This window comes from Triticum aestivum, chromosome 1B (genome assembly GCF_018294505.1).
Source record: "Triticum aestivum cultivar Chinese Spring chromosome 1B, IWGSC CS RefSeq v2.1, whole genome shotgun sequence".
Lineage (NCBI taxonomy): Eukaryota > Viridiplantae > Streptophyta > Magnoliopsida > Poales > Poaceae > Triticum > Triticum aestivum.
The window spans coordinates 62921135-62934418 of NC_057795.1; the positions used below are offsets into that span (position 1 = coordinate 62921135).

Here is a 13284-nt window from a genome sequence, read left to right on the forward strand (position 1 = left end):
TCTTTTGTTAGCTCACTAAATTAGGATTTAAGTACTCTCCCCTCCATAATACAATTGCTGATTGCCTGATTAGCACCACCCCAAAAACAAGCAACAGTGCCAAATCTTTTGCTTCAGTGCTGCTTGGCACCACTGCTGCTGGGGTTAAGAGGGGAAAATTTGGGTGCTTTTCATGCATGTGATTGGTGCAGAGAGAGATTCCATGATGCTCCCAACATGGAACTTTCGCCAGCTCTAACCTACAAGAATTTTTTTTTAGACCACAGGCAGGCTGTAATGTAAAAATCCTCAGATTGGTGACTAGACTAAATGAAAGGAAGGCCCTATCAGATCAGGATGCGGCGCGGCCTTTTCCTCTCCTGAGATGTATATGAATGGTCCTTTTAGCTCTGAGTTTTCAGATGTCACATTTTCTGCACAAGAATAGTTATATTAGTAGAAAATAGCAAGGGCAATGGCTGCATCAATAAAGCACAAATCTTATGGAAATAGTACCACATTTGTTGGGTTATGAGAGGTTTGTACAGACCATGAGACCATTCTTCAGAAAATAAAGTTAGACGCAGCAGTGGTCATCCTGAAAAGAATGATGCTGCACACTGATTGAACTGGATGGCAGTGACCTCCTCTTTCCAGGGCAGGTTTGAGACACTGAAAGGTGGGCACTCATATGTGCTGTCTGCAAAACTAGCTTGTATTCAAGTGTTTCTTTTCATGTTGCATGAGATGTCTATGCTCTCAGGCATATACCATATTGCAATCCCAACTGCTCGGATGGCAATGCGTAATCCGCCCATAAAATAGTTCGTCGCATCTGTTTCCACATGAAGGGATAGAAAGAAGGGTCGCCATTACCAAAAGGTGGTTTGGATCAGCATCAAATTACCAAAAGGTGGTTTGGATCAGCATCAAATAAACAAAGCCAAGCTCCACAAGGGTCTAAAAATACCACACAAGCATAGATAAGATGTGCTTATCCAATGAAGAAGAAATGAAGAATTACCAGGTTGTGTGCCACACACATAAACCACAACTTATCATTGCACATAAATAAATTTACAAATACTGGAAGCAAAACCATCTCCCATGTATATATATTGTGGAAAAAGATGGCTCAAACAGAATGTTACTGCTCTCAAACAAACATACCTGTCATACACATACAATATATAACAGTAACGAGCATACAAGCCGTCATCAGTAAGAGGCGACCTTTGAGAACACAAGGATTGTTCTTTTCATATCTGGAATACGTTTGTCTGGAACCTCTCGTCGTATAACTGCCAGTGCCCGTACCTCTCCATGTGGAAGGCCGACCTCGGTATGTAAAAGTTGGGCTTAACCAGCGTCTCCAGGTTCTTCAGGTTAGCAGCAGCCTGCTCTATCCCCCTGCTCGTCAAATTCGCACAGCCAAACAGGTCCAGGACCTCCAGCTCCTTGCATCCTTCTGCGATCGAGTTGAGGCCGACGCCAGATAGCTTTGCAAACCTGAGCACGAGTTGTTTAAGCTTCGGCATGGACCTCGAGATCGCTATTGCTTCCCTGTCGCCGTCCTGGGGGCATGCTCTTAGATACTCTGCTGGAACTGTTCGAGCATGCTCTGATGAATCAAGCCAGTTGAATATGCTCCTCTTAAGGACCACGAGGTTAGGGCAGCTCTGCCCAATCACCTCGAGTGACTTGTATGAAACCTCGTAGCAGTAGCTGATGTCCAATTCTGTAAGCATAGGACAGCAGGACGCAACAGTGAGCATTGATCGGTCAGTTACGCCCGGGCAGCTTTGGATGGAAAGGATGCTGAGCTGTGGGGAGCTGCATATGAATGAACGAATCAATAAACTCAGAATGATACATCCAATCCAAGCGAAAAGATGGGACCAGTTAGTCATACATATGGACACGTCAAAACCAAGCAAATAGTTGTCGCCACTCTTATTGCCCCAGAAACAACTATGGACCATGAGAAGGGTTTTGATTAACATCATCAGGTAAGGGGATCACATTAAGATGCGAGTTGACACAGTATATGATCTATCATTTCCATTCAGTGTCATCTTTGCTTCATGGCCTAAATTCTCAAAACGCGAAAAACATTCCACAACAAGTATACTTCTCTAACACCACATTCTTGTGACAAACAGGGGTTATTACAACATAGTAGGTTGCCAGAGCTGGTTTCGAAATAGTCAGTAGTGTGGTAATCAATAAAGCTAGCAGCCTATATAAACATCATCAGCCAACAGATCTCCTCAAAATGTGAATTAAACACCTCCAGCCTATATAAACAATTATTATTTTCCATGGAATTAGTTAAGCTCCATGGATAGTTATGTCAATGGTTTAGGAGCCCCGTGCCTTTTCCATTGCAGTGGTTCATATGTCACTTCGCTGTCTATACCACCACTAACATCTTCCTACATGGAACGAATCTCGTTTGGATTTCTATATCGAGCCTCCATCCACAGAGGAAGCCAATTGGATTTATGTTTACACAAGTGAACGGGTGAGGCCTGGAAGGACGATTCAGAGCAGCGGGAGGAGGATTGTAATAAGGTTGCGCGAACCTCTTGGCGGCGAAGGCTAGGGCGTCGTCGGAGCAGTGCCGGACCCGGACCTCGCGGAGCTCCCCGGCGGCGAGCGAGGCGGCGGAGCGGAGCATGGCGTCGACGCGGCGCTGGAAGGCGGGCGTCCACCACTCGGCGGCGTCGGCGCCGACGGCCTCGAAGGCCGGGCCGAGGTCGAGCGCGGCGAAGAGCGCCGGCCGGGAGCGCGCGGCCGCCCGCCAGGAGCGGCAGCACGCCATGGCGCCGCGCCACAGGTCCTCCAGGCCCAGCCGCGAGAACGCCTCCGCCAGGCACACCGGCGTCAAATCCGCCCAGTCCCTCTCCCCCTCCTCCCCCTCCGGCGCCGCCTCGCCTCCCGTCGCCATCTCGCCTCCGCTCGCTTTTCTCTTCGGGTTTTCTTCCCTTTGGGGATCCGGGAGGAAGACGAAAGCTCCGGAGATATTTGCCATTTTGCCGTGCCGCGCCACGCCGCTCTCCACACGAGTCGTGTGTTGTCGACACTTGCTGCGACGTGCGGATTTCTTGCGCCCGGGCTCGATGGAGCCCTGTTTTTCGAAAATTCGAAAATCTAATTTAAAGGACTCAAAAGATTCCAGGAAAAGAAAATAAAGGAACATTAAGATGTAGAGTATACTGCATTTCCATGCTCCACTTACATTGCTGGCCATGTGAGCATGATAATAATGACCTAATGTATTATTTTCCCCTTTTAGAGCATCTCTAGTCAATCCCATCTAATTTAGCATCTCAAACGGCCTCTCAGATTTAGCCGAAATCACTATTATGACCCTTTCAACGAACTTTGTCACAAAATGAATTCGACGTGAAAGTGTTTCACGATCTGACCTTTTTAGCAATGTCATAGCCCGCGGCGTTTCTGCCCAAAATAAAAACGCCGAGGTAGCTAGCGTTTTTGATCAAAGAAGAAACGCCGAGGTAACTAGCGTTACGGACTAGGTAAGAAACGCCAAAGGGGCTGGCGTTGCTACCCATCATTACAACGTCAATGACCATGGCGTTGCTGCCCTCTTTGGTCATAATTAATTAGCCTTATTAGTTAGGCTGTTCATCCACATTCCACATGCACATGAAAAAGGGCAGCAACGCCATGGTCATTGGCGTTTCAATGATGGGCAGAAACGCCAGCGCCTTTGGTGTTTCTTACCTGGTCCGCAACGCTAGCTACCACGACGTTTCTTCTTTGATCAGAAACGCTAGCTACCTCGGCGTTTTTATTATGGGCAAAAACGCCGCGGGATGTGGCATTGCTAAAAGTGTCAGATCGTGAAATACTTTCACGTCGAGTTTATTTTGTGACAAAGTTCGTTGAAAGGGTCAGAATAGTAAAAAAGTCCCTCAGATTTGGACTCCTTATATTTAAGGAGTTGAATAAAAATGGCTCCCATCTAACCTCACTAAAAAAACTTTATCAAGCGTCATAAATATTAATTTATGTGCTACTTCCTCCGTTCCAAAATAGATGATCCAACTTTATCTAGATGCAGAGGTCGGGGGTCCTCCTCCATTTTTTTAAAAAGATTCTATTTTAGAATGGAGGGAGTACATTACAGTTTTTTTTGACTGACCCAATATCAGTGGCTTGTACTCCATAAGACCCTCACAACTAGATGGGATACATTGGTTCGGTGCAACCATTACGAACCCATACGCAAATCAGGCAGAGGTTTACGGGAGTTTGGACATCCGCCACGTCTCACCGGAACCCTATTTGTGTGAAATGGTTGTCGCAGATTCATGCCGCTCAGGCTGCTCCAGAGCGAATGTGACTCAACGGCACTGGTGCCATTCATAGTGTAACACCCACGATGTGGCTATATCTCCCACGTGTCGAGGCACGACTTTGAGGCATAACCGCATTGTGGTTTTGTCGCAAAAAGGGTCATCTTCACACAATCCCATGTAATGAACAAGAAAGAAGTAAATAGAGTTGGCTTACAATCGCCACTTCACACAACGAACAAATAAATTATACATCATTCAGAGTACACAGATAGTCCGACTACGGACAAATCCAAAAGAAAAAAAGATAACCCGAAATGCTAGATCCCTGATCGTCTCAACTGGGCTCCCCTACGGATCATCAGGAAAAGACACGTAGTAACGACCAAGGTCCTCGTCGAACTCCCACTTGAGTTCGGTAGCATCACCTGCACTGCTATCATCGGCACCTGCAACTGTTTTGATAGTATCTATGAGTCACGAGGACTCAGCAATCTCAAAACCCGCGAGATCAAGACTATTTAAGCTTATGGGTAGGATAAGGTGATGAGGTGGAATTGCAGTAAGCGCTAAGCAAATATGGTGGCTAACACACGCAAATAAGAGTAAGATGAGAAACTACGCAATGGTCGTGAAGCTAGAAGTAATCCTGACACTACTTACGTTCAAACATAACCCAAACCGTGTTCAATTCCCGGAGTCCGCCGAAAAAAGACCATCACGGCTACACACACGGTTAATGCATTTTAAATAAGTCAAGTGTCAAGTTCTCTGCAACCGGATATTAACAAATTCCCATCTGTCACATAACCGCGGGCACGGCTCTCGGAAGTTTATACCCTGTAGGGGTGTCCCAACTTAGCCCATTATAAGCTCACGATCCGCGGAGACAATCCTCCATCACGGGACATCCGATCAGACTCGGGATCCCGGTGCACAAGACATTTCGACAATGGTGAAACAAAACCAGCAAGACCTCCCGGTGTGCCGACAAATCACGATAGGAGCCGCACGTATCCCATTTTCAGGGCACAACGGATGGGCAAGACGTTGGGTTGGCTGAGACCCTGGTTGCCCAGGGGGCGCCGGACATCGCCCAGGTTGGACCAACACTCAGAGGAGTATTGGCCCGGGGGTTGATTAAAAATACTAGGGTTCCGGAGAAAATCCCCTATTTAAGTTTTAGTTGTTATTAGGCAAATGGAAAACCAATGTTGGGCCTTGCTGGAAGAGTTTTATTCAAAGCAAACTGTCTAGAGGGTCCCATACCCCTCACCATGTTAGGGACGCAAAATCAAGGAACATAGCACCGGTATGACGGAAACTAGGGCGACAAGAGTGGAACAAAACAACAGGCATAAGGCCGAGCCTTCCATCCTTTACCAAGTATATAGATGCATTAATTAAATAAGAGATGTTGTGATATCCCAAGATATCAATGATATCCATGTTCATGTTCCAACATGGAGCAATCTTCAACTTCACCTGCAACTAACAATGCTATAAGAGGGGCTAAGCAAATCGGTAACATAGCCAAACAATGGTTTGCTAGGAAGGTGGGTTAGAGGCTTGACATGGCAATATGGGAGGCATGATAAACAAGTGGTAGGTAGCGCGACATAGCGATAGAACGAACAACTAGCAAGCAAAGAGAGAAGTGATATCGAGGGTAATGGTCATCTTTCCTGAGATCCCGCAAGGAAGAAGAACGAGTCCAAGAAGAAGACAAACGGACATAGTCGAACGAATCCTCACAACTTCGAAACGAAACCGAAGCTAACGAGAGAAGCAAACCGAAAAGAAGCAAACAACATGTTAAACAACCATCACATAGACATAACATGATGCGCAACCAAGTATGATGCATGTCCAGTTTAATGATTCATGGCATGGCAAAGTGCACAACCAATACTACAAATTAAGTGGAGCTCAATATGCAACGAGTTGCATATTGACGAAACACCACATCCAATTATTTAATTCACTCCCGTTTATGCTACCCAACAATATTAAATGTTGTTGACATGGAAAGAGGTGCAACACAATAAAACTACCTATCTAGGCAAGTTTAAATGAGGCCAGAACAACAAACAACAATTTCGGTAAATCCCCATATGCAAATTTAGAATTTGGTACTATTCTGCCTATTACACAATTTAGAGTTGTTAAACATTCAAAGTAATGCCACCATGTTAAACTATGCATTTTTCTACCCCATTTACATACAAAGTTTATTTAAAACCGAGCTACGGTTATTTAGTTATGAAATAAATCATTTTAGCATGGCATTTATGCAAAATTAAACAAACAACAAGTTTAAACATTTTAAACATGGATGACGGTTGGATTATTAAAGTACACAAAATTCTAAGCATTTTACATATATAACTTATTTTAAACCGATGCACGGTTGTGGAGTTATTAAATGCATGAACAACAGGGGTTTTTCTGTAAAACTGTTTTTCCTGGTTAATTAGGTAAATCATTTCGCGAAAAACAAACATGACTAGGGCTGAATCTGGCTACACTGCTGGGCCAACAAAGAGGAGGGGTGTGGGTGCTCACCCATGGGCCAAGCCCAGCTGGTGGAGCAGGAGGGCGGCAGGGGGCGCGCTGGGCCGAAGTCGTGCTTGCGGTCGACGTAGGCGAGGAAGGCGCGGTCAACGCAGCTGGATGAAGTGGGGCGAGGAGGCAAGGACTAGTCTTGTCCTCGAACAGAGGACGCGGCAGCGGGACTGGTCAACGGGCGAAGGTGACGCACGGACTCCGGCGATGAGGCCTTGGCGGCGACGCAGGGAAGGCCAGATTCGGATAACAGAGGTAGCAGAACGGCGGCGAGGTCGATGCGGAGCTCGAGCATGGCGGCCATGGGGTTCCTGTGGGCAAATGAAGAGAGAGCAGAGAGATTAGAGAGAGAGAGACGATGAGATGGAGAGACGGAAAAGAGAGAGGAGGGCAGGACGCGAGAAGGGCGACCTGGTAACGCGCTCCGACGAGGCGGAGCTAACGAGGCAGCAACGCGAGGAGGTTGGGGAGGAGGGCACGCCGGCGAGACCTGCTAGTCGGGTGAGGCGGTGAGGGAGTCCTGGATTAAGGGGTCCTCGGACAGCCGGACTATATGTGTAAGCCGGACTGTTAGACTATGAAGATACAAGATAGAAGACTTCGTCCCGTGTCCAGGTGGGACTCTCCTTTGCGTGGAAGGCAAGCTTGGCGATTCAGATGTGTAGATTCCCTTCTCTGTAAACTGACTCTATAACCCTAGCCCCCTCCGGTGTCTATATAAACCGGAGGGCTTAGTCTGTAGGACAACAACAATTATAATCATAGGCTAGCTTCTAGGGTTAGCCTCTACGATCTTGTAATACTCATATCATCAAGATCAATCAAGCAGGAAGTAGGGTATTACCTCCATAGGGAGGGCCCGAACCTGGGTAAACATCATGTCCCCCGCCTCCTGTTATCATTAGCCTTAGATGTACAGTTCGGGACCCTCTACCCGAGATCCGCCGGTTTTGACACCGACATTGGTGCTTTCGTTAAGAGTTCCACTGTGTCGTCATCATAAGGCTTGATGGCTCCTTCGATCATCAGCAACTCAATCCAGGGTGAGATATTTCTCCCCGGACAGATCTTCGTATTCAGCGGCTTCGCACCGCGGCCGACTCGCTTGGCCATCTAGAGCAGATCGACAGCTACGTCCCTGGCCATCAGGTCAGGTTTGGAAACTTGAACTATACTGCCGACATCCACGAAGACTTGATCTTCGATGCATTCGAGCCCATGGCAACCGCACCCGGCAGCCGCGATGAGCATGACTTAGATCTGTCACCAGGCCGTACTCAGAAGACAGCGCCTGTAACTGTCCTGGCCCTAGATCTAGGGCAGAACGCGTCGTGCGAGGACGGGGAGCTAGACCCCGCCAGGGAAGTTGCATACTCAACGGCGCATGAGCCGAACACAGATCTAACCTCTGACGAGGCCTGTGTCACCGGACCCTCGGACTCGTCTCTGGATATAGGTTCCGCACCGCGTATATCCGCACCCGTAGAATCTGATTGGGCGCCGATCTTAGAGTTTACCTCCACGGACATCTTCCAACATTCTCCCTTGGGTGATGTGTTAAACTCTCTGAAATCTCTCTCCTTGTCAGGAGACTATTGGCCGAACTATGTTCGGCTTGAGTGGTAAGCAGACGATGAAGAACTTTGTCACCCACCCACCACCCACTTGATAGCCACTATCAATGACTTAACCGACATGCTCGATTACGACTCCGAAGACATCGATGGTATGGATGATGATGCAAGAGATGAACAGGAACCACCGCCCACAGGGCGCTGGACAGCCACCTCCTCATACGACATATACATGGTGGATACACCTAAAGACAACAATGGTGATGACAAAAACGACCCAGTTGAGGATAAGCCTCCTGAGAAGCAGCCGAAGCGCCGATGTCAGCGGCGCCGTCCTAAGCCACGCCATGGTAAAAATAGTGATACCAGCACAAGAGAAAATAATACCCCGGACAACGCCGAAGACAATGAAGACCCCGCGGACCCAGCCATGAAGCAGGACGAGCACGAAGACGGTGAACACAGTCCAGGGCTGCCGTTCGACTACAGCGATGCCGAAGACACCACTTATCAACCTGTCTCTGAAGAGGAGAACAGTCTGGATGATGATGCATTCATCATCCCTGAAAAACAAGTGGAATGAGAACGCCTCCAGCAGAGACTTATCTCCACTTCAAGGAGCTTGAAGAAGCAGAAACAACGGCTTAAAGCCGCACACGATACGCTCAACGATAGATGGAACGCAGTGCTCAACACTGACGGCAGTAATCGCCAAACAAAGAGCTATCCCAAACATAAACTGCTGCCCGAATTCGACGACGAGGCTATAGCGCCCATACCACCGAATAATTGTATGGCCGACCAACCGGACCGACCGCCTCGTGGTCGAGACAGAACGGCCAATAAAGCCGCACACAAATCCACACCCCCTCTCCATAAAGAAAGGGAGGTAGCAACCCAAGACCAGCAACACGATTTACGTGAAGACCTGGACAAAAGGGCTGGCATAACAAGGTCCATCTATGGATCTCGAGAACGTGCTCCTATGCGGGAACACAACCATCAAACCAAATATGCCGGTCGCTCGCCAGTTCGGAACCAACACCGAACAATACAACCGTCGGACTCACGCCATGACACAGCCAAATACAGGGGCACTACGCACCCCCTGTGCTTCACCGATGAGGTACTGGATCATGAATTTCCAGCAAGGTTTAAACCCGTAAATATTGAGGCATACGACAGAACGACAGACCCTGCGGTCTGGATAGAAGACTTTATTCTTCACATTCATATGGCACGCAGAGACGATCTCCATGCCATCAAATACTTACCCCTCAAGCTCAAAGGACTAGCTCGACACTGGCTGAAAAGCCTCCCCGAAAATTCTATCGGAAGCTGGGAGGATCTCGAGGATACTTTTAGGGCTAATTTTCAAGGGACCTATGTCCGACCTCCGGATGCAGACAATCTAAGTCACATAACCCAACAACCCGGAGAGTCAGCTCCTAAGCTTTGGAACAGATTTCTCACTAAGAAAAATCAAATCATCGACTGCCCGGACGTCGAGGCCCTAGCAGCTTTCAAGCACAGTGTCCAGGACGAATGGCTTGCCAGACACCTTGGCCAGGAAAAGCCAAGGACAATTGCAACACTAACCACCCTCATGACCCGCTTTTGAACGGGTGAGGACAGCTGGTTGGACCGTAGCAGCACCAGCGACCCAGGCAAATCCGAAATCAGGGATGGCAATGGAAAACCACGACGCAATAAAAACAAACGTCGAAACAATGAAGATATCCCAGAAAATACAATGGTAAACGCGGGATTCAGGGGCTCTAAACCCGGTCAATGGAAAAAGCCATTCAAAGGCAGCAGAGAAAGTCCGTCCAGCCTAGATAAAACTCTAGACAGGTCCTGCCAGATTCATGGCACACCCGATAAGCCAGCCAACCACACCAACAGAGAATGTTGGCTCTTCAAGCAGGCCGGCAAGCTCAACGCCGAACACAAGGGGAAGGGAGCGCAAAGCGATGACGAGGATGAATCTCGGAAACCGAACACAGGGGGACAGAAAAAATTTCCACCGGAGGTCAACAGTGAACATGATTTATGTCACTCACATCCCAAAGAGGGAGCACAAACACGCACTCCGAGATGTAAATGTTGTAGAGCCTGTCGCCCCCTAAATTCAACCCATGGTCGGCTTGTCCGATCACATTCGATCGCAGGGATCATCCGACTAGTATTCATCACAGGGGTTCAGCGGCCTTAGTGCTTGACCCAATAATCGACCGATACCATCTCACCCGAGTCCTTATGGACGGCGGCAGTAGTCTCAATCTGATACATCAGGACACTGTCCGCAAGATGGGGATAGACCCGTCAAGAATCGACCAAAGCAGCACTACCTTCAAAGGAGTAATACCAGGCATAGAGGCCCACTGCACGGGCTCTCTAACACTGGACGTCGTATTCGGTTCTCCCGATAACTTTCGAAGTGAAGAGCTAATCTTCGACATCGCCCCATTCCGAAGTGGTTATCACGCACTACTCGGAAGAACGACCTTCGCCCGTTTCAACGCAGTTCCGCATTGCGCTTACCTCAAACTCAAGATGCCCGGTCCACGAGGCATTATTACGGTCAGCGGAAACACGGAGTGTTCTCTTGTACAGAAGAATACGTGGCGGCTCTAGCAGCTGAAGCACGAAGTGGCCTTTTTAACCCAGGCAACTCATCGGTCGTCAAGACCGCGGACACAGCTAGACGTGTTCGGCGCATACCTAGGTGTAGCAGCTCAGATAAACCTGAGCTTGATTAGCGGTTATGCCCCCATAAAAACAGCTCGTAAGAAGATTGTACATGTCTCCCCGTATTTATAAATATATGCTCAAAATTCTTGTGTGGCGCTGGGGGCTGCCCGCATGTAAAAAGTCCATAGTTTGGCTGGACCCTATTCAGATTAAGGAAATTACATTTTCATGGTTCATTAAAACAAACCAACTTTACTCACGACCACGCCAGATTCTTTCACCTAGGTTTTTCTTTTCTTTAGATGGCCACCATACTATACCCCTCAGGGATACGACACAACAGAGATAAAGACGCAGACGTGCAGCATGGCCCCATTCAAAGGTATATTTTTAGATTAAGACCCTGTGTAAACCTTTTTCATTATCTCTTGTTGTTTCATATCCTCCTGGCATTTAAAATGACCAAGAGGGATACCGGCGTTATCGGTGAACTTATGATTCGCCGCACATAGAAGTTACAAAAGCAGTAGCCAATGTGTTTTTGAGATCTATGCTCTCACCACAAGCTCTCTTTCATCATGCCGGATTGTCGCCCGTACCTTGAAATTCAGGGTTCATTACCAGGGGCTGTAATTCAGCCCGGTATATATTGTAAAGTCCGAATACCTTCGGGAGTGTTCGGCGTCGCGAGTTTGGTCTTATATGCATCAGCTCCGAATCATGTCTTTGGTCAAATGTTGGGTTTGCCCAGATCCCATGTTTTGCTACCTTATGTTTCGCTCTATCGGCTAAGGTGGCACAAGGAGAACTACTGTGATTGTGCCCTAGTTCATCCGGACGAGCACCTCAGTAGAGAAAGCCAAAAACTGATTGTCATGATAAAGTGAGAGACTGGTCAACCACTCGATGACTCAACGGAATCCTCGCGATTCCTCCGCATTAACGAAGGACCGGTCTCCCGGTCACATATGTAAATGCACCATGTTCGAATAAAACACGGACATACCAGGGGCTATATAGTAGCCCCACCGTCAAACTCCTATGGCTAAGTGAAAGTGTTAAAGCTCTATAGTTCGATTGCCTCGTTCGCCGCACCACCACCTCCTTAACGGACCAAGACGTTGGGTCAAGTGTGACTGTGTGTTTTTGCCGAACACCCCCACATTATATGCGAGGGGGCTGAAGCCGACGACTGCAATCTTTCAGGTTATATTCATATATACATAAACGACCGCACAGGAGGCACCCAAATACTTTACGGGCAAAAGTATAAATATAGCCTTTATTATCAAAAGCATTGTCTTTACAATTCGAATACATATCATTCGAACATGATATTTTTTTAGCATTGAGCCTCTATTAAGCGGGCACCCTCTAAGACTTCTTCGAAATAGTGCTCCGGCAGGTCCTCGCCCCCGGGTGGACCTCGTGTTGCAATATTGGTAGCCTCCATGTTGGGGAACGTTGCAGAAAATAAATTTTTTCCTACGGTTTCACCAAGATCAATCTATGAGTTCATCTAGCAACGAGAGAGAGGAGTACATCTACATACCCTTGTAGATCGAGCGGAAGCGTTCAAGAGAACAAGGTTGAGGGGAGTTGTACTCGTCGTGATCCAAATCACCGATGATCCTAGTGCTGAATGGACAGCACCTCCGCGTTCAACACATGTACGGTTGGGGAAGACGTCTCCTCCTTCTTGATCCAGCAAGGGGGAAGGAGAGGTTGATGGAGATCCAGCAGCACGACGGCGTGGTGGTGGATGCAGCAGCGATCTCGGCAGGGCTTCGCCAAGCGTCTGCGAGAGGGAGAGGTGTAGCAGAGGGAGAGGGAGGCGCCAAGAGCATGGGTGCGGCTGCCCTCCCTCCCTCCTCTTTATATAGGGCCCCTAGGGGGGGAACCGGCCCTAGGAGATGGGATCTCCAAGGGGGGCGGCGGCCAGGGGGGTGGCTTGCCCCCCAAGCCAGGTGGAGGCGCCCCCACCCCTAGGGTTTCCCAACCCTAGGTGCAGGGGGGACCAGGGGGGGGGTGCGCACCAGCCCACCAGGGGCTGGTTCCCCTCCCACTTCAGCCCATGGGGCCCTCTGGGATAGGTGGCCCCACCCGGTGGACCCCCGGGACCCTTCCGGTGGTCCCGGTACAATACC

At 48.5% G+C, this 13284-nt stretch overlaps 1 protein-coding gene across 1 annotated transcript; it reads right to left on the reverse strand.

Moving 5' to 3' along the window:
• Window positions 1-1012: 1012 nt before the first annotated feature.
• On the reverse strand, window positions 1013-2985 carry LOC123107064 (F-box protein SKIP1). Its single transcript, XM_044529074.1, has 2 exons — window positions 2565-2985; window positions 1013-1812 (listed from the first exon to the last, which is right to left on the reverse strand). Exons 1-2 carry the CDS (start codon window positions 2927-2929, stop codon window positions 1239-1241), a joined length of 939 nt encoding a protein of 312 aa, XP_044385009.1. The 5' UTR covers window positions 2930-2985; the 3' UTR covers window positions 1013-1238.
• Window positions 2986-13284: the final 10299 nt, after the last annotated feature.